Source organism: Pisolithus orientalis (assembly GCF_024613125.1).
Source record: "Pisolithus orientalis strain OTSU chromosome Unknown F5J12scaffold_45, whole genome shotgun sequence".
Taxonomy (NCBI): Eukaryota; Fungi; Basidiomycota; class Agaricomycetes; order Boletales; family Pisolithaceae; genus Pisolithus; species Pisolithus orientalis.
Window position 1 is genome coordinate 130,281 of NW_026260826.1, and position 20,464 is coordinate 150,744.

At 49.5% G+C, this 20,464-nt stretch overlaps 6 protein-coding genes across 6 annotated transcripts; 2 read left to right on the forward strand and 4 right to left on the reverse strand.

The window, feature by feature from the left end:
* Positions 1-180: 180 nt before the first annotated feature.
* Positions 181-1,002, forward strand: F5J12DRAFT_422788 (uncharacterized protein). The gene is made up of 3 exons (XM_051739354.1): positions 181-328; positions 386-812; positions 869-1,002. The coding sequence occupies exons 1-2, from the start codon at positions 270-272 to the stop codon at positions 774-776; spliced, it is 450 nt and encodes a 149-aa protein (XP_051595967.1). The 5' UTR covers positions 181-269; the 3' UTR covers positions 777-812; positions 869-1,002.
* F5J12DRAFT_726573 (uncharacterized protein) lies at positions 847-1,584 on the forward strand (the record flags this gene model as incomplete). The annotated part of the gene is made up of 4 exons (XM_051741730.1): positions 847-1,058; positions 1,104-1,189; positions 1,237-1,306; positions 1,392-1,584. 4 exons carry the CDS (start codon positions 847-849, stop codon positions 1,582-1,584), a joined length of 561 nt encoding a protein of 186 aa, XP_051595968.1.
* Positions 1,585-1,862: 278 nt separating this feature from the next.
* On the reverse strand, positions 1,863-2,796 carry F5J12DRAFT_422256 (uncharacterized protein). Its single transcript, XM_051739351.1, has 6 exons — positions 2,595-2,796; positions 2,488-2,544; positions 2,405-2,440; positions 2,290-2,357; positions 2,012-2,230; positions 1,863-1,905 (listed from the first exon to the last, which is right to left on the reverse strand). The coding sequence occupies exons 1-5, from the start codon at positions 2,685-2,687 to the stop codon at positions 2,071-2,073; spliced, it is 414 nt and encodes a 137-aa protein (XP_051595969.1). The 5' UTR covers positions 2,688-2,796; the 3' UTR covers positions 1,863-1,905; positions 2,012-2,070.
* Positions 2,797-3,477: 681 nt separating this feature from the next.
* F5J12DRAFT_422285 (heterokaryon incompatibility protein-domain-containing protein) lies at positions 3,478-6,576 on the reverse strand. Its single transcript, XM_051739352.1, has 7 exons — positions 6,375-6,576; positions 4,501-6,321; positions 4,330-4,446; positions 3,900-4,278; positions 3,718-3,838; positions 3,632-3,659; positions 3,478-3,580 (listed from the first exon to the last, which is right to left on the reverse strand). The coding sequence occupies exons 2-7, from the start codon at positions 6,319-6,321 to the stop codon at positions 3,533-3,535; spliced, it is 2,514 nt and encodes an 837-aa protein (XP_051595970.1). The 5' UTR covers positions 6,375-6,576; the 3' UTR covers positions 3,478-3,532.
* A 3,558-nt stretch (positions 6,577-10,134) lies between these two features.
* F5J12DRAFT_896918 (uncharacterized protein) lies at positions 10,135-14,370 on the reverse strand (the record flags this gene model as incomplete). Its single annotated transcript, XM_051747985.1, has 15 exons — positions 10,135-10,303; positions 10,363-10,436; positions 10,484-10,623; positions 10,677-10,792; positions 10,848-10,889; positions 10,948-11,003; positions 11,057-11,301; positions 11,351-11,423; positions 11,474-11,545; positions 11,597-11,635; positions 11,693-11,720; positions 11,780-11,912; positions 11,965-12,337; positions 12,388-12,504; positions 12,559-14,370. 15 exons carry the CDS (start codon positions 14,368-14,370, stop codon positions 10,135-10,137), a joined length of 3,489 nt encoding a protein of 1,162 aa, XP_051595971.1.
* Positions 14,371-16,579: 2,209 nt separating this feature from the next.
* F5J12DRAFT_773427 (amino acid/polyamine transporter I) lies at positions 16,580-19,050 on the reverse strand (the record flags this gene model as incomplete). Its single annotated transcript, XM_051742282.1, has 15 exons — positions 16,580-16,879; positions 16,952-17,242; positions 17,292-17,313; positions 17,366-17,513; positions 17,583-17,619; positions 17,673-17,743; positions 17,799-17,861; positions 17,939-18,030; positions 18,104-18,205; positions 18,262-18,352; positions 18,465-18,497; positions 18,549-18,615; positions 18,681-18,761; positions 18,825-18,879; positions 18,947-19,050. 15 exons carry the CDS (start codon positions 19,048-19,050, stop codon positions 16,580-16,582), a joined length of 1,557 nt encoding a protein of 518 aa, XP_051595972.1.
* Between the last annotated feature and the right edge of the window lie 1,414 nt (positions 19,051-20,464).

The window sequence follows — 20,464 nt, forward strand, 5'->3', positions numbered from 1 at the left end:
CGCGAGGTGCTAACAATGTCACATCGGGGAGAGAGATGATGCATCTGTGTATGCATCGGGAGATGTCAGAGGCCACAAATTGCGGTTGTCCACGCAGTGCACACGGGAGTTGCATCGCTGGTATGAAAAACACCGTAAATATCTTGGAGAATGGCCGTGAAATGCACCCACTGTCTACACCAAGAGCTTCGTGAGGTTATGTAGTACCGCCGTAATGCAGGGATGAATATGAATCTTGAATTCTGAACAAGTACTGTGTCCTGAGCACAATGTCTATGGAATATTCGACCAGTGGTCAGTCTTTTGAAGATCTCCGACTTCACTCGCTGTGAGCTACTCTCGAACACTGTCGACAAGGGTTCAGTAGTCTCTTTACATTTGCCAGGAGACGGACCACAACAACCAGTCTGGATACAGAAATCATCCATCGAGAACCACCGAGTACGAAGCTGAAGTTGCAGATTTCATCGACTGGCTACTCTCTGGGAAGCGTATCGTGTAATGCAGTGACCAGACCGTCCTGTTTGAAGACGAGACTCTTGGCCCAGCTTCTCTCATCTATTGCACCGCCAACCCTGTTGTTGTTGTTGTACATATTCTCCGTCCACCCGTCTGCCTCGCTTGTGGAAGGCTTCGCCTGTTCACGCATCGCCTGTGTCGTACCTCCCCGTTTCGTGTTCGCGACCCCCTCGTTTCCCTCCGCTTCGACGTTCTGGCAGCAGGTATCGTCAATTGGATCACTGCGGAACATATTCATAAAGACAATCGATACTTAACCAATGAAGACAGAATGATGGGTATTGCTTCTAGACGTTCGTTCGCCCATGACTTAGGGGTTGCTGCTGAATGGTTGAAGACGCAGTTCCAGTATGCATATATTGGGATCGAAGACATATCCTTGTACTTTGCTTTTTTCTCCTAATCATGGGTTCGTCGATGTTTCGTAAGGGGGAACTACGTGAGAGAGGTGTCCATATTACTCTCATGATCCAGGCCGATATAGTTGCGTTTCATGCTCCCCCCGAAACTCCTCAACTGGGTTTCTTGCAACCGTTGGTGTTGGTCTTGTAGGCGGCGTGCACTTGCATATCTTCTCGCCGAAGTGACACAGCTTGTCGCCAACATTTCAATCCTGAACTCACAGTTGGGTCCGCTACCGTCTGCTGTAGCGATCATCTAGCGCGGTACCGTGCCCTTCTAACCCTCCATATGAATTTGACCACTCACGTTTCCCAGGTGGAAAGCCCTTCCGTGAACAAGGATTCCCCGCAGCTCAAGTCTCCGAACGTACAGGACCAAGTAAGGTGTTAAATATGCAGCAGTACTTCGTCTGGGCTAACTGACTCTGTTGCGGTAAGTGACACGCATAACCATTCCGGCGATATGGGTAGACGCGTCATGGCAGGGGACCTCAGCGACAGACCGGCATACGACTTGAACCAGGTCCGCTCGATCTGTAAGGTCCAGGTACGTCTCTTTCCGTTCCGTGCTAGTAGGTCGATTGAATGTGATATGTTACTCCATGCTGCTAGTTCCGATCTCCCTGAAGGTGTGAATATACAGGATCTAGAGGGGCTTGATTGACTATATATATCGAGCACCGTGGAGTTGTGTCCGCTTTCCTGGAAACACGTCCTGGACAGCGCTCGTGGAACAGTGCTTATACTTATGTGTTTATGCTTATTACACTTACCTGATCGAACAGGTTCACCCGCATGGTTCGTAGTGAAGGATCGAAGGTCTGAAACGTGCGTGTTCATTCCGTCTAGGTGTCCGAGGTGCGCCAGTGATCTTGTACATACGGGGGGTAATAGCTTCTTACACGCAGAGAGTCACTTCAGGACCGGACTGATATACAAATAACCCTGCTTCAGCGAAGGTGCTTTCAATCACCCCTTGGACTTTCTAGGATTGTTTCATGTACAAGAGCATACATCACGCACATACATTGATGTACCATTACAATCACTCGTCAACGAGTTGAATTTGTCCGATCGAAAACTAAACTGACATATTTACCATCGTCACCCCCACCCCTTCGGGGTGACGGTTACACGACATCCAAGTTTGCTAAACCACTGATGCGGAGGGGGGCTGATTGCTTGTACTCGGAACAGAACCCGGGTCGTCCACAGCGGGGGTGTCCCTAGACCACTTGGCTTGCTCTGCTGCCCGAGTGGCAAGCCATAACTGATGTTTCGACGTGCCTTCTCCTGCATCAAACATGATCCTAGAGCGATATCAATTATTGGATTCATAACGGTGTGATATGCCAATGATGTTGCCTACCGCCGCAAGTGAGCTTGATCATCACCTGAGTCTGTTGAACACGTAATGAAGGCAATTGTCACTAAACCCTGTTGACGGCGTTTACGATGACGCTCAGGTATGTGATTGAGCTGACCTTCATATTTCCCTCTCTCCGAATGTAACCCACAACCTGAACTATGTCAAATGACAACTGTGGAGACAATGGGGTTGACTCGCCTTTGGTAACAGTTGGTCTACTTCTGCACATATCCCGCACCAACACAGCCACAAGATCTAAGACTATCCTGAGCATCGAAACAAGTCAAGTTGATATTTGCCCTTGCCTTGCCTGTCACGTCTTCCTCCAGTGCTCGCTGCTCATCCTCATCCACTGTTGCATCGAGTTTCGCTTGGAGAGCTTCTACCTCTTCAATCATGGAAGGGATGTTGAGTTGCCTATGTACATATCGCGTTCGAGACACGAACTGCTGAATGTTAGTAGATATGGTGCTGACCTGTCGTATTCAATGCGGCTCGCTTGACGTGTCGTTCTGGAGCCAGTAAGCAATAAATAGAAGAAAAAGGAAACGATTTAAGGCAATAAGATTACTCACGAGTGCTCGTGTTCAAGATATGCATTGAAGAAGACACAACGTATGTGTCGGATTAGCTTTTTGTGGTCAGAATCAGCCCTAATTCTTTTTTGCCAATAGAAACACCTACATCAACACTCAGAGTCTGCGATATGGACTTCAACTCGCGCTCCACTTTTTGCTTTTCATTAGCATACCGACGTGGTGCGCCCCTCTCTGCACAAAGAGTGCGGCATCGCTTGGATAACACAGGCAACACGACTTCAAGGTGTGGGTCCTGCGTAGAATTGGATTGCCAACTGCCCTTAAATAGGTTACACGTCATCACCCAGTCGGCGCACGACAATTTTGGTGTGCGTGCTAGCAAACCATCCTCTGAGGTCGCAACGTAAGTCTGCAGACAAACCAGGCAACCTGCTTAGTTAGGCGACAGACCTTCCGCACTGCCTGCAGAAACTTCGCTGAGTGAATCACTTTCCATCATCGAGGGAAGCTTTTCAAAGAATAATATTTTGCCAACCTAGATTCAAAGATGAGTGTAAGGCAGACGAACCAATGAAAATAAGGGCACAGACGTAATGATTCAGATGGCGGAGACCAAACATATCCGAGAAGAACTTGATCGCTCCATCTTTCTGTTGCCCGTTCTGATGCCGTCCTGAGTGAGTGGTTGTGGTTCGCAGGGTTATTCAACGCACCGCAGCCTTGTGTCGGGCGTCGGTTCCTGTAGGTTGGCGCTGCAGACGATGCTATCAAATAGAGAAACCAAGTGTGAGAAGGGAGGGTACCGTATTCACGAGGGCGTAAAAGTGCTCCCTATATCCAAAACACAGCCTCGTCAGTACCACTTCGCAAAGCAATTCCATAGGCCTACCGAATACTCTTGAATTGCTCCCTTCTCTGTACACAAGGCATTTCTCTTCGCCAAACTTGTGGGCTTGCAATGATGCACAGGGGAGTCGAAATATCTCCCTCAGCGGGGTGGTTATTACTGTCTGGTACCGAGTCTGATAAAGTCGAAAGGCGAACAGGGCACGGTTGTTGTGGGAAACTCACCATCCACTGAATCCCTTCGCTCTCCATTATCATCGACTCCATAAAATTCTGAGCATTGTACGACTGTTAACACCAAATGCTTGCCTGCAAGACGAGTGGCCAAGGCTTTCAACAGTCGCACAAGATGATCATTAGCGGGCAGAGAGAAGACCTTTGGTTGACGTAAGGCCAGGTGTTTGCGCCCAGAGTGATATGCCACAACAAGATCATCCTCATTCTCCGTATGATGCCTTGACATTAGAGAGAGAAAGCTGGACACGTGGGGGACCACAGGACAATAAGTTGAGCCCATGGTGTCGATGCTAAGGATGCCCGCATCCTCAAAAATATTGCCAACACGCATAAAAGTGCCATTGGAATAGTCGCCATAATCACCCAGCTGGGGTATATCAAGCTCGACACAAGGATGAGTATGCGTGTCGCAACTTACCGCAATCCGTTGATCAGAACTCTCGTCAAGCTCAACCTCCCACCCATCCAGTCTCAGTGAATATGGATGGGAACATATGTACATGAGCCCCGGCATCTGAGGGCCATGGTAATGGTTCTATGATAACACAAATGGTTAGATCCGCGTGCATGTGGGAGGAAAAGTACCGACGAGTGTCGCTGTCCATCCGTGTGGCCCGTCACAGCAACCAGGACATTGCTCGACATCAACCATAATCGTGAAATCGCCCTTCTCCCACCTACTCCAGACCACCCTCGCCGCCCAGATTGATTGGGGAAGGTGGGCATGTTTAATGAAGTGGACACAGGCGCAGCGTCCATGAACAGGGTCTTGTTTGAACATACGCTGAGCATGTTCCACACGTGCATCCCACATTCGATGATATGCTTCAGGAGCAAAGGATGTCCAGTCCTTTTGAATTGCAGGCTTGTCACAGACAACGTGTACCCATCCTTGGCCGTGGTAGTATCCAAGGCCAACTGCAAAGCGAAATCCGGCATCGTCGTTAGCATAGACAATGACAACGAGATCATCTATGAGGGACGAGAGTGAGACAGTGTTGCCTGTAAACTCGCGCGGGTAGGTGCCACGGCGGGTGAAATGATGGTATGAGGCATGCTTGTCGTCGAGTGTAAACTCGCGGTGTGTCTGATTGGCGTCTTGGTGATGAGTAAGACAGAGTGTCTTGAATTCTGGATATGTCTTGAGAATAGGCGACTCTAAAATGGGAGATGATGCAGCTGAAGTCCTGAGATACCTGGATCCAGAGAATACCAAATCAATAGTTTCCAGACCGAAATGTCTACCGCATGGCAATATAGCCCTGAAATGATTTCGAGAGTCGGGAAGGGGAATGACAGGAAGGCACACTTGGATACCCGCATTGCTGACAGAGAACGACAGGTGATGTTGCTGGCTGACCACACGGGCACGCCACCTCAACCAAGCAAGTCTGCACCAGTGTATCGGGTTTGTCGAGATCTTCCTGGAGTTGGAGCGGAAGTACAGGGTGGGACCGAGAACGTTCCATTCAATGTACTTCGTTAGTTTGTCGACAAATTCGTCGGGTTCCACTTTCTCGATTCTGCCACAACCCGCGAAGTCGCTCGGATCGTCTGCCAAGACACTGCCAGTCCGCGGCTTCCGCCGATTCCATGCGAATATGCTTTGGTCGCTGGATGTGCGGATGATTTCCAACTGAAGCCTCTGAAATGCTTTCTCGCCCTCTCCATATAACATTGGCATGTTCACTCCAAACAGCCCCATCAGCGAATACGCCCGATCTTCCACGCGCTGCGTCTTCCGACCAGCCGCCCACGACATGATCTGTGCGACACTGAGAGGCTTCGCACCCAGGCCGTCTCTCAGAACTTCACGTGGAATCCCCGTGATGTCCTGCAAAACGGCTGCCAGGTGTCGTTTGTTGCCGATGGGCGCCCAGTCCTTGTTGAAGAATTCGAGTTCCCTCGGTGCGATGAGCTCCTGCAGTGTCCAGCCCCGCGTGAACCATTCTGGTCCCAGCCAACCGTTGGGCCTGCAGATCGACCTGAGGTGATATGGCATAGTAGGGCGGGGTAACTCGTCAACGTCACTGAGGTATGCATAGCAGACCTGTGCGTTCTGGTACCACTGATACATCGAATTAATGGCCTCCGATAATTCTGAACTGCTCCGTTTGTCGATGCAGCAGGTATCGATCCACAACCACTCGTGTCTATCCTTCACGGCTTGCTTACAGCTCTTGATGATCTTTTGGTAGCCAGAGCGCTGCCTGACCTTGTCCCTCTTATGCTCCTCCATCTTCATCAGCCCAGTCATCTCTTCATAACCGACCTCGTCGCTCCAGCGATGTGACAGTATGGCATAACGAGTACTTTTGCTATTATCCTCCTTCAGGACTTCACATTCGGGATCGGCCTGCTGGATGTGCGTTTCCCTGTCGAGAACGGCATTCACGTCTAGTAGCTTCATCTTCTTGACGAGTCAATGCGAAGTTCAACATGTCAACTAGATATCATACATACTCTGAGCCCACAAGCTATTCTTCCACGTGGTCAGTTTCGAGTGTACGGCGGAAAGCAAATGGAAGACCGATACTGGTTGCTGGTCACAGCTCTTAAGTACGAGGGAGTACAGCATTGGACGTGAGCGCCAGGTTTGCGGCTATGCGAGAAAAGTACCCTAAATCCGGTGGTGGCGGGCGCTCGATGTCGACAGTTACACAGCTGATCGAGAACAAGAGGCGACGAGACGCTTAAGAATCTCCAGTATCTCCACTGACAGAGCCATTTGCGATCCCAGTAGCACGGGCAGAAAAAACGCACAACAATTGTCGTATGTACATCTGACATCGGGTGGTACCCTACAAATCTCTCGGTTAACGGCGTACGAATTATACATAGCCCCAGGAGCAGTGCCCCGACTGAATGCGACAGTCGGATGCTAGTACATTTTGTATCAGCCCTACCCATGTATGTCACGTCACCAATTTGCCTCCTGGATGGCAATCCAAAAATTGAGTCGATCAAGGTCGCAGGGTTTGCAGTACAGTAGTGACAGAGGATATGCATGTCTATTACTGACCCATTAGTCTGCTAAAACACGCCTCGACGCATGCTTCCCTCGCAATGGGATACGTTGTTGCGATGCGGGACGGTAACCGGACATGCCAAAGATCATCGATCATGAATTGGGAGATGTGAATACGACGAGCCATGACAAGAAGTTCGCTCAGGCACAGATTGTCCTTGTTGCGAAGTTCCTCTGTGAAACACTTCCGGATTAGTGGCGAATGGTATCTTGTGCTCTGAACAATAAAGGGCACGGATTTGTGAAAGAGAGAAACATGGGGAAACGCAGAGGGACGACTTCCCTTGTTCCCCTTGCCACGAGGTTCTGGGGTGTTGTGACAGCTAAGAGGGATCGTGACAGGATTGGCAACGTTTTCCGAGGGACACTTTGTGGTGATCGGTGAAGAGCGGATGCCGATAATGCAGAGTCCGGTTTGACGAGGTGCTCGTTCGCTCCCGTATGCCTCTCTCCGTAGCAAGGGTGAATTAGGATATTGTGACAAAACCTATTAACGACGGGTCGACTTGTCCGGGAGGCAACAAGTCGAACGGTATGGTTTCCTGTCGTGGAAAGTTAATGGTAGACCGGCCCACGGGAGAGACGACAGCTGGTAGGCGTGCCGAAAGAAAGCTGAACCATTGTCGTACGATCGAGTGTCGGGTATGCAACAGTGTTCAATCCCCTTTCCCAGCAACAGCTGGTATGAACGTTGGCGAAGTGAACCCGTATAAAAATACCTCGGGTCCTCAACATTTAAGTCGCAGTGCATCTGATCCGTCTCAAAGTATGTGCCTTTCGCTCGTGCGTATTATGGTGGCAAGGTTGTATAGCTTCTGTAGAGTACTTCGGTTCTGAGAGCATCCCGAGACATTTTCTTGGGGTGGTCAAGGAAGCATTCGTCACTCAAACGTTTAGAGATGGACCCGGCTGTAGTCGTGTGTGGATCAGTACCCCATTTTCGCTTTGTCGGATTTCGTGCGTGACGCATCGTAGTTAGACCTTTAATGAGGATATCGCGACGCGGTCTATGGTTAATAGGCGAGCAACCAACCAGCAGTCACATTGTCTGCGATCACTCCGGATGTTAGAAGAATACGAGAATGAAATGCAGACGACTAACCTCTATGACGATCCAACTTTCCATAGGGCGATTAAGATTCAGGAGAAAGTCGTATCATCAGGCAGTCGTTTCCAACAGGATTGTGCAGCTCCTCGTCTGTGCTTGCACCCCGACAAGTAGTCTTCAATGGCTATCTGCACACCGTGTTCATTAGATTTGTTTTCTACTCCATATGGCAAGTTGCGAATGTGTACTTGCTAAAACGTACTTGCAGGCTTCAGGGTGAGAACGCCAAACGTGAGCCTGACGTATCGGTTTGGTTACAGCACAGTGTTTGGGGTGAAGTCTGGTGAAGTGCGGTTAGCAAGTGGACAGGGTTGGGGGCAGGCGGGAAAAGTGTACATCAATGTGATAGACGACAGATTTGTGGACACACGGGGAGAGGTCATGACACGATAGAGGACGAAAATTGTAGTCGTCTATGAAAGAACGGTACCGGGGGTGAATCGCTGCATGAAAAACACCGTAAGTATCTTGGGCAGTCAGCATGAAATACGCGCATTGTCTGCAACAAAGGTTTCGTATCTCTCGCCAACTCGTCTTCGTTGAAGGAATTTATGTCAGAATGAGGTGGAATGTGTAGGCCATCGGGAATTTACCGGTTTCACTCGTGCAAATTTGGGCTGTTTTTCACCCGCGCAAGTGACTGTATTGGATGGGGTCAGCGCAGGCCCATCATACAAGCCACCCCAACAAGCTTGGCTTTTGAGTGCTTTGACGATATTGTCATGAAGTAGGCAAACCAAAGACTCTACCCCTCAGGACGGTCTGGCACCACCAGCGTCTCCCACTCCACCTCGAGATATCCGACTTTTCATACTTCGAGTTGCGCCCGACTTCCATCGACGAGGTTTCAGTGGTCCATTTGCACTTGCTAGGAAGATGAACTGCAACAACTGGTCGGGATACAGGAATCATCCATCGACAACTCCCTCCACACCCCCGAGTATAGCTGAAGTCGCCGATTTCGTCGATTGGCTGGTTGCTGAAAAGCATGTCACACATCCCGACGGGCACACCGTTCTGTTTGAAGACGACAAGTCTGGCCCAGTTTCTCTCGTCTATCGCACTCCCGACGCTAATGTTATCGCCGTCGCCAACCATGGTTCTGCACATATCCCGTCTATTCATCTGTCTCAGTTCTGGAAAGCTGCCCATCCCTGCAACCCCTGCATCGTACTTCCCCGTTCCGGAGGTCGCAATCGAGTGCCGCTGGGTCTACCCCTGCTTGCTGTAGCGATCACCAGTGTAATACTGTGTCCTTCTCAACTCCTTCACATGAATACAAACACTTGCGTTTCCGTCGTCGAAAGTCCTTCCACGCACAAGGTTCTCCTGCAGCAACTCTTCGAATGTATGTCCTTTGTCTGGGTTAGCTGACCAGATGCTTTCAGTTGCTGAGCCCATGTGCCACAACAATGGTAAGTGAGATCCGTTGCCGTCCCGAAGATACGCACAAACATGTCGTGACAGACCTGGATACAAACTCATCCAGGTTCGCTCGATCCGTAAGGTCCAGGTGCGGCTCTTGAGTTCGCTGCGTTACTCCATACTGTCGTTTTCGATTCGCCTGCAGGTGTTAATTTAGAGAACCTGGGATGAACATTTTCATCGAGCACGCATGGAGTGGCGTCAATTTTCTTGGAAATACGTCGTGTACAGCACAGCGCTTATATTTCTGTGTACGCATACCCGACCGAACAGGTTCACCCGGGTGATTCACATACAAGGAACGAAGGTCTGAGGCATACCTTTTCATCGTGTCTAGTCATCCGACGTCCACCGATGATCGACATGTACTTTCATGTACATACATACAGAGTAACGGTTCGTTGCACTCGGAGAGTCAGTTTAGAAGGGGACTTCATGGACTAGATACGCAAATGGCTGTGGCACAGCCAAGGTACCTGCAATGACCCCCTTGGATTTTCTTGGATTGCTTCCAACATCGGGTAAGGAGACTCGTTACAGTACTAACTCACGAAGTATTGGCTACATCATTTGCGTGAACATCACAATCGTTACTGCATCGTATCAATAAGTTGACTTCATCCCGACAAAATTAAGGACATACTTACTGATATGCATGTTTGCTAAGCGATTGGTTGGGAGAGGGTTTGAGTGCTTGTATCTGGAGTGGACCCTTTGTTGTTGATAGTAGGGGTGTCCCTAGTTGTACTTGACCACTTGGCTTCCTCTGCAGCCCGAGCGGCAAGCCACAATTGGTGTTTCGACGTCCCCGCTCCTGCATCAAGCATGATCCTAGAGTAACATGTATTCAGCGATTCATAACGACGCGATATGCCAATGATGTCGCCTACCGCTGTAAATGAACTTGATCGTCATCGGGTTCGATCTCTGCACAACAAATAATGTTGGAAATCTCTGACAAACCCTACTAACGGCGGTTACGATGATGTCCAAATGTGTGACACTGCTTACCATCATATATCCTTCTCTCCGAATGTGATCCACAATCTGAACCACGTCAAACGATATCTGCCGAGACAAAAGGGTGGGCTTGCCTTCGGTAACAGTTGGTCCACTTCCGCACAGATCCCACACCAACAAAGCCACAAGATCTATAATGAATAGACCATCCTGAGCACCGAAAGGTAACAAGTTGATGTTGCACTTGCCTTTCCTGTGATGTCCTCCTCCAGTGCTCGTTGTTCATCATCATCAAACGTCATGTCAAGTTTCATTTGGAGCACCTCTATCTCTTCAACCGTGGAAGGAATATCAAGTTGCCTGCATACTGCATTCAAGACGTGGACTGCTGAATGTTAGTAGATGTAGTGCTGACCTGTTATAATCAATGTTGCTCGCTTTACCTGTGGCCCCAGTACTAGGATGCGACGAATCATGGAACAAGGAAATGACTTGACGTCAGAAAAAGTACTCACAAGGGCTGATGTTCACAGTATGCATCGTAGAAAGTAATTCGTATATCTTCGAGCAGCTTTTTGTGATTGGAATTAGTCCCTACGTGTTTTCGCTAATAATAGCACTCACGAGAGCACTCAGAGTTTGCCGTATGGACTTCAACTCGTGCTCCAATTTTGACTTTTCATTAGCATACCGATGCGGCGCATCATCCTTTGCACAAAGGATTTGGCAGCGCCTGCGCAATAGAGGTAGCACACTTTCGAGGCACTGGTCTTGCGTAGCATTGGATTGAGAGCTACCCTTAAATAGGGTACGTGTCATCACCCAATTGGTGCATGATAATTTTGGTGGGCGTGTCGGTAATCTATCCTCTAAATCTGCAATGTAAGTTTGCGAACATACTTGAGGTGACCTACCAACCTTCCATGGTGTCTGCAGAAACTTTGCTTTTTGTGACCATGGGGAGACTTCTGAAGAACATGATTTCGCCAATCTACATGCAATGGATGAGCGTGACGAGGAATTGAAAAAATAAATACGCACATAATTTCTCAGATGCTTGAGACCAAACATGTCTGAGAAGAACCTGCTCGCTCCATCTTTCTTTTGCTTATTCTGTTGCCATCCTAAGTGTTAGTCTATGTGATTCAAACATGTTCAACGCACCGCGGACTTATGATGGGGTTTGATTCCTATAGGTTGATGCTATAGATGACGTTATTAGTGCAGGCCATACATGTGCGAGAAGGGAAGGTATTGTACCATATTCATGAGGACGTAAAAGTGCTCCCTGCATCCAGAAACATATCATCATTAGTAGCACCACACATAGTGATTCCACTGGCTCACCGAATACTCTTAAATTGTTTCCTTCTCTGTACACAAGGCAGTTCTCTTTGCCAAACTTGTGGGGTCGCAATGGTGCATAGCGGAGTCAAAACCCCAGGCTCTGTGGAATGGTTATTGGTGTCCAGTGCTGAGTCTAATCAAGTCAACGGTGAGCAGGGAACCATTGTTGCAGAAAACTCAAGTACTGTCCCTTGAATCCATTTGCTCTTTGTGACCGTCAACTCCATATACACCCGAACACTGCACAATTGATATCACCAAATGTTTTCCTGCAAGATGGATGGCTAAGTCCTTCAGGAGCAGCTCAAAATGTTCATTTTCAGGAAGTGTGAGGCCCTTTGGTTGACGCAGAGCTAGGGGATTGCCCTCAGTATGATGCGCCACAGCAACATCAACTGGATTCTCCATGCGAGGTATTGGCCATTCGAGGCTGGAGACACGGCAGACCACAGGGCGATAATGTGAGTCCGTGAGATCAATGCCAAGGGTCCCCATATCCTCAAATATATTTCCGGCAGATTTGAAATCACCATCTGAATAGTCACCATAATCACCCAGCTAGTTGTATCAGACTCGAGATGGGCACGAGTATGCATGGCATGACTCACCGCAATCCGTTGACCAGAACACTCATCAAACTGGACCCGCCGGCCATCCAGTCTCAACCAATATGAATAGCAATTCATATCCACGAGCCCCGGCGTACCAAGGCCACCGCAATAACTCTACAATGACGCAAATAATAAGCTCCGCATGTACATGAGGGAGAAAGCACCAACAAACGTAGTTGTCCATCCGCGTGGCCCATCACAACAACCAGGACATTGGTCAATATCGATCATAAGCTTGTAATTGTCCGCCTCCCACCTACCCCAGATTACCCTGGCGGCCCAAATTGATCGGGGAAGGTGGGCATGCTTGATAAAGTGGTCGCTGCGGAGATCATCGTCGTGTTCTTGTTTGGGCATACTTCGAGCATGTTCTGCGCGTGCTTTCCACAATCGCTGATATACGCTACTAGCAAAGTCTGACCATTGCGTCCAGCTGACCTCGTGAGGTACAGCGCATTCGTCATAGACAAGGTGCACCCATCCTTTGCCGAAGCAGTATCCAAGGCCCACTGCAAATCGAGATCTAGCATCGTCGTTGGCGTAGACTATGACGATGAGATCATCTGTGTGGGACGAAAGTGTGACAGTGTCCCCTGTAAACTCGCGTGGGTAGGTGCCGCAGCGCGTGAATCCATGGTACGAGCTATGCTTGTCGTCGAGTACAAACTCTCGGTGCATCTCAATATTGGCCTCCTGATGATGAGTAAGATAGAGTGTCTTGAATGCTGGATATGTCTTGGGAGTTTCCGCGATGCGAAAGGTCCTGTCAAAGCTGGATCCAGAGAGTACCAAATCGATGGTGAACAGACCGAAACCATAACCACATGCCAGTATCGCCCTGAAATGACATGGAGAGTCGGGAAGGGGAATGACAGGAAGGCACACTTGGATACCTGCATTGTTGACAGAGAACGTGCGGAATTGCTGGCTGAGCGATCGGGCACGCCATCTCAACCAAGCAAGTCTGCACCAGTGTACTGGGTTGGTCGAGATCTCTGAGGAGCCACGCCGGATGTACCAGGGGCTGCCAAGTTCGTTCTCTTCGGTCTCCTCCATTAGTCTGTCGACGAATTCACCGGGTTCCACCTTTTTGATGTTGCCACAATACCGGAAGTCACTCGGATCGTCTGCCAGGACACTGCCCGACCGCCGAATCATTCCCAAGGGATCCCATGCAAATATGCTGTGATCGCTGGATACGCGAATGATCTCCAGCTGTAACCTCTGAAATGCCTTCTCCCCCTCGCCGTACAACATCGGCATGTTAACCTTGAACAGCCCCATCAGCGAGTATGCTCGATCTTCCACGCGTGTCGTCTTCCGGTCAGCTGCCCACGACATGATTTGTGCGACACAGAGACGCTTCGCAGCCAAGCCACCTGTCAAAACTTCGCAAGGAATTCCTGTGATTTCCTCCAATGTGGGAGCAAGGCGATGCTTGCTGCCAATAGGCGTCCAGTGCTTGTTGAAGAATTCGACTTGCTTAGGTGCAATGAGTTCCTGCAGCGTCCAGCCTCGCATGAACCATTCCGACCAACCATAGAGCTCTCCAAACTTGCCAGAATCTCGTTCAATAGAGAAGACCGAGTGGCCAACATCGCTGAGGTACGCATAGCACACATGTGCATTTTGGTACCACCGATACATCGAATTAATGGCCTCCGACAGTTCAGAGCTGCTCCGCTTGTCGATACAGCAGGTATCAATCCACAACCACTTGTAGCCATCCTTCATCGCTTGCTTACAGCTCCAGATGATCTTTTGGTAGCCGTCACGCTGCCTGACCTTGTTCCTCTTATGCTCCTCCATCTTCATCAGCCCAGTCATCTCTTCGTAACCGACCTCGTCGCCCCAGCGATGCGACAGTATCGCATAACGAGTGCCTTTGACATCAAGTTCCCTTAGGACTTCACGTTCAGGATCGGCGTGCTGGATGTTGGTTTCCCGGTCGAGAACGGCTTTCACGTCTAGTAACTTCATCTTCCTCACGAGTCAATACAAGGTTCAACTCATCAACTAGTTTTCACACGTACTCCCTAGGTGTCAGAGCCCACAGCGTATTCTTTCAGGTGGTGAGCTTCAAGTGTAAGGCAACAGGCAAATGGAAGACCTGGTCACAATCTTACGAGGGTGTACAGCGTTGGATGTGAGTGCCAACTTTGAAGCTTGTGGACGGGCATGTCTAAACCCGGCGGGCGCTCAATGTCAACATTTACACAGCTTATCAGGCACTTCAGGGAGCTCGATCTCCGCTTCACCCGCTCCCTTCAGTAATAGTTGCAATAGTATGTTCACTGACGCACCCCTGTGCACAACCCCGACATTTTGTGGCACCCTATTACTAGTGCCCCAACTGAATACAACGGTCTGATGTTGGCACACTATGTAGGAGTCCCACCTACGCATGTCACGTCACCAAGTTGTCCCCTGGATGGTAATCCAAAATTGGGTCGGCCGTCGTCGTGAGGTTTGTAGCATGGTAGAGACCCCACGTGAATATACATACATATTTATTACCAACGCACTGGTCAGTTACCGGGATGAACACACCTCGGCACAAGGTACGCATCCCTCACGATGGATGGATTATCGCGATGAAAAATAGTAATTGGAGTCCGGTCATGAGAAAGGTCGTTGCTTAAGTCATGCTGAATATATCCAAGACGTAACATGACAAGGATATCGCCCAGTTACAATTTGTTTTTGCTGCGAAATTCCTCTGCATAATGCTTCGTATTACTGGAGAATGACATCGTGCGCTCTGAACAATAAAGTGCACGGACCTGCTGAAAGGGCGCAACCTGGGTAAACACGGAAGGACGACTTGATCGATATCAGGAGCTGTGACATGTAAAGGGCGGATGTCAGCAATGTGAAGTTTAACTCGACAACGTGGCCTTAGAAAGGGGGGCAGCTCGTTGAACAGTATGGTTCCCTGACCTGGAAGGCCGATGATAGACTGCGCCACAGAAGAGACAACAGCCGGTAGACGTACCGAAGGATGGGTCGAAGGAATGCTGAGCCGTTGCCGAGCATCGTCAAGTTTCTGGGACACAATAGTTTTGAATATTCTTGCCTAACGGCAACCGGTATGAACATTGGTTAGGTCAACCCGCACAACTACCTCATGTCTTCAATGTATATGGGTTGCAATGAATCGGATTGTGGCGACAATTTTGTATGGCTTTTGCAGAGTACTTCAGTTGTGTGAGCATCCTGACAGACATTTTCATGGGGTGGCGGGGGAAGCAATCGTCATTCAAATGCTCAGGGATGGAGTTGGGCATGCTCGCACGTGTCGGCACCTGTTCTTCGCTTCGTCGGGTTCGTGCGTGACGGATGGTAGACGGACATCTGTTGAGTGTACCAGGACCCATCCAAGGTTGCTAGGCGAGCGTCCGGCCAGCAGTCGGGTTTTCTGTAATCGTTCTGAATGTTAGAAGGACACGTGAATGAGATGCGGATGTAGGCACTAACCTCTTGCGATCCAACTTTTCATAGGGCGATCGATATTCAGGAGAAGGTCGTACCATCAAGTGGTTGCTTCTACAGCGTCTAGTCGGCGCCTGCACTCCGACAAGCACTCTCCAACACCTATCTGCACGCCATTTCCATTCGACTTGCTTCCCACACCGCTTGGCAAGTTCCAAATGGACACGTGCTAAAACGCACTCGCGAGCTTTAGAGTGAGAGTTCCAAACGTAAACTTGACGTATGGGTCTGCTTGCAGCACGGTGATTAGGTCATATCCTTGTTTTCCTCCCCGTCCTCTTTGGCTCCGGTGCCGTTGCCATTCTCGTTTTCAACCGCAAAGACCGGGGACAGCACTCTCGGCGGCCCGAATAAAGCGAAGTAATTGTATTGTCAGCCAATTCGAAGCCTTCGAGTGGTTCATACCGTTCAAATCGATATTGCCAGCAGGTTGCCCCAAGGAGCCCCTGAGAGAGAAGGGAGGCCCCTCCATAAGGGACAGCTTCTGGTCAACCGGCCAGACTGTGAACGGGCCTAAACTGAACTCGAACGACCAATCCACTGCAAATGGCAGAGAAAACCACAAATGGTGTACGGTTTCATATCAGCCATGCATTGGCGAACCAGGTACGAAGGTCTAAAGCATACATGTTTTTCATCGCATGTAGATATTACTAGTGTCAACATACTACCACCTAGGGAAGCTGCCACGAGTTGCTTATACTCTCACTACTTTCACAGACCCTTCTGCGCTTTTCTCCTTGGACGCATAGTCATCATACATTCCACCTGTCTCATCCTTCTTATCGGCATCGATGTTGGGTACAGGTCCTGTGAACCAATGTATGCCGCCATACACTGGGAAGTAGTACCATACAAGGGACAACACCATTACACCACCAAAGACGACAATTGCATAATTCATATTCGCAGCGTTGGTGGTTGGCGTCGTAGGGAAGGAGAAAACGATGATCATGAAAGACATGAATACAATGGCTATAACGCCTATCGGCAAACTCTTAACACGAAAACCCATCCACGTCGTCAGTGAGTGTATGGACCGGTGGCATTTCACAGAACGGCGACTCACGAAAATGCCAAGATTGAAAGGTCCCGGCTTAAAGTCATTGTCGAATGCGAACCGGGCGAATATAGGTATCGCATACGCAACGTAGAGCGACGAATTCGACATGGTAAAGATAGCGTCGATGGCTCCTGTGCCAGCAAATGCGAGCAAGCCCAGCAGGCCTGCCATCAAAACGACAAACCAGACCGTGTTGACGGGCGTGCCAGTGAAGCTGTTTACGCGGTAAAGGATATTCGAAAGTGGAAGTGCACCGTCACGAGCGAATGCGAAGGTCTGGCGGGATGCGCCGAGAAGCTGACAAGGACGTTAAAACCTGATCACCAAAACGGAGGTGCATTTTTACCATGCTAGAACCCATCATGTACCTAGAAAAGACGGTGAGTTAGGTGGAGAGGTCGAAACTGTGGACATACGTACTGCGCGATCACTACAAACGTCCACACCGCCAGCGTGGCCTTCGTTCCGAGGCTGTTGAAAAAAATCTGGGCCATTGGCTGCCCGATAGGACTGTTGAGCGTGTACTCAATATCCGTGCCCATGCAGAAAACAAGGGCAATGTTGATGGCTATTAGCGTGAGCAGCTTGCATGTCAGACACACTAGGTTCTCTCATGATGGCAGTGGTCTATACACACCCAAGCCCAGGATCCCTGCAACAATGATGGAACTGACCTATTGACATCGAGTACTTAGTATCCTGTAGTAAGTTGGGGAAAAGGACATACAATGGCCCATGGAACGGCAGTAGCAGCGTTTGCGGCCTCCTCACTGATGTGTACAGCACAATCAAACGAACCTTTCGAACATGTTACCATTGGTCGAAGACGGTGGATTACACGGAAAATACGCACATATCGTCCAAAGTGGTGCAACCAATGAGAGGACAAAGGCAAAGCCGTTTGGCCAACCGTTCACTGGTGAATGGAGAAGCCGCTTGGTTAGTTTTTTTTTCGCCCACAACAGAAAGAATAAAAGGAAGGAGGATAGATACAATTTGTGAAGTTACCGAGGGCATAACTAGCACTGTTGATGTACTCTTTCGGTGTTGCAGCCGGAAGTACGATGATAACCGCAATGCAGAGTCTTTAACAATTCAAATTAGCACTATTGCTCACTGATCGAGTGGCGGCCGTCATGATATGATGACGATACTGACAGGATGTTTATCGCAACATAGATCGATTGTAGTCTCGCAAGGACAACGGTTCCAAGGCAGCACACAACGGCATGCGAGAGGAGTATCGCAATATAAATACCGCTGACATAACAATATTAGTGGCCAGCACGAGTAGTAGGACGAATAAAGTGACAGACTAGAGCTGGCCAGTGGTAGCGACAAAGGTTTGCCCTGATCCGATGCTTGCAGCGGCGGCAACTTGGACGGCGCAGCTCCAGTCAATTGAGGCTTGTTATCATTCCCCAATAAACATCCAGAAGACGCCAGGATGCGTCGAATTGCACAATCACGGTAAGCCATTGCAGACGGCTCCACAAAGATAGCCGAGGACGCAACTTACCGACCGACGCGATGGAACCCACCGTATTCGCATCTGTTGATAAGACCATGAGTAACACGCCGTTAACACGAAAACAGAACACACATCCAACAACCCAAGAGAGTAAGTTCCGCCAGCGGGGAGACGAGAGGGAGTAGGCCCAATAGTAGAGCTGGATCAAGCAACCATTAACACGTGCCGCTCCATCATGAGGCTGAGTACCACGAAACAACTTACGCCTCCGGATGTAGGTGCTGCGGAACCCAACTCGGCCATCGATAAACCAACGGAAAGAATGAGGAGGCTCCCTACGACCCACTATGAGAATGAAGATGAGCATATTACATTATCCACAGAGTGACTGCCAGAGTGCAGACATACTCCCCACACCATAGAAGAGGCACCACCATTTGACAATGCATAGACGAGAACAGATCTGTAAAAAAAATCAGTATTTTACCGTAGCAAGTGGAATGGCAATGGAGATATCAACAAGAACCCACGCAATCGACGGAAGAAGGCCAATGATACTGAACGCAATGCCAAACACCTGATGCCTGTCATTAGTTTCGATGCCCCCAACAGACGAACGCCTTTGCAAAAACATAAACCAATATTCTCTCACCTCTGACGGCTTGAAAGCACGTTTAAACTTCTTGTTTATAAGCCGAGCTGAGCGAGGAGCGCTTCGTCCCTCTTCGCAATGGCCTCCTTGGATGAGGATGCCCCGATACTCGGTCGGTTCATGGTCGGTTCTCAAGGAAACGATTATGTGGACCCGGGGCCCCTACGAACCCTGCGGCATATATGGACCCGAAGGGCAGAAGCGCCCGCTTATGCAAGGAATTCCCGAAATCGGGTAGCGATAAGGAAGAAGCTCACCGTAGGCTAGAAACAAACTGCTTACTGAGTGCGAGCCAATCCACGGTGACCGCGGTCGCCATCGTGGCTGACCCAGAGTCCGTGCTCAGGCGCTCAAAGGTGAAGCATTACATATCGAACATCATCACTAGGGTGTGCTGGGAGCACACCCCACCTCACGTTTCCCACATCCAGTCCGGCGTGGTTTAGTTAAGAGCCTGCTTGAGGTCTTAACCTTACAAGGGCAACTTGGAGTGGTGCATCGTGACTAAGTCAGTACTTTGTGGAGTTTGCTAGCCGAAGTCTTGGCGCGGTGCGGCTACTTCAACGTACTATGACTTACAGTTGTGTTTAACAGCCCGTATAAACAACAATCTGAAGAAATGTACTTCTCACTGGAAGTTAGTACATTTTCAATACATCTCCACCCAAGAAATGAATGTTACCTGCAGCGGAGGAACAATGTTGTACTCCGCGCCAAACTCCAACTTACTTCATGATCATTCCCCTTTTAATGTCCGAATCCTCCTTCCCACTGATCTGTGCACCTATCTCCAGTGCTCTCTTACCCTCCAGCCACAACATCGTTTCTACGGGTACCCCGTCCCGGAAGGTCGAGAGCATTCCGAGAGACATTTTCATGGGGTGGTCAAGGAAACATTTAAGGACCGACTTGGGTAGTAAGTACCTATGTATTCTTCGCTTCGTCGAATTTCGTGCATGACGCATCGTAGACCCGCCTCTACACATATAGTGGAGATACGAGGACGGCCCGGACGGGCCAAGATCTACGGTTACTATGCCCCGTCAGCAATCGCGCTTTCCGCAATCATTCCGGATGTAAAAGGATGCGAGAATTAAGATACCGAACGCAACTAACCTCTATATATATATGACGATTCAGCGCTGCACACTTGGATACCCGCATTGCTGACAGGGAATGTACGAAGTCGCTGGCTGACCGCGTGTGCACGCTGTCTCAACCATGCAAGTCTGCACCAATGTACTGGGTTGGTTGAGATCTTCCGGTAACCATGCGTGATATGCCGATGTTGCCACGACCCTGAAAGTTGCTTGGATCATCTGCCAGGACACTGTCCGACCGCTGAGTCACCCCAAAGGAATCCCATGCAAATATGCTGTGATCGTTGGATACGCGG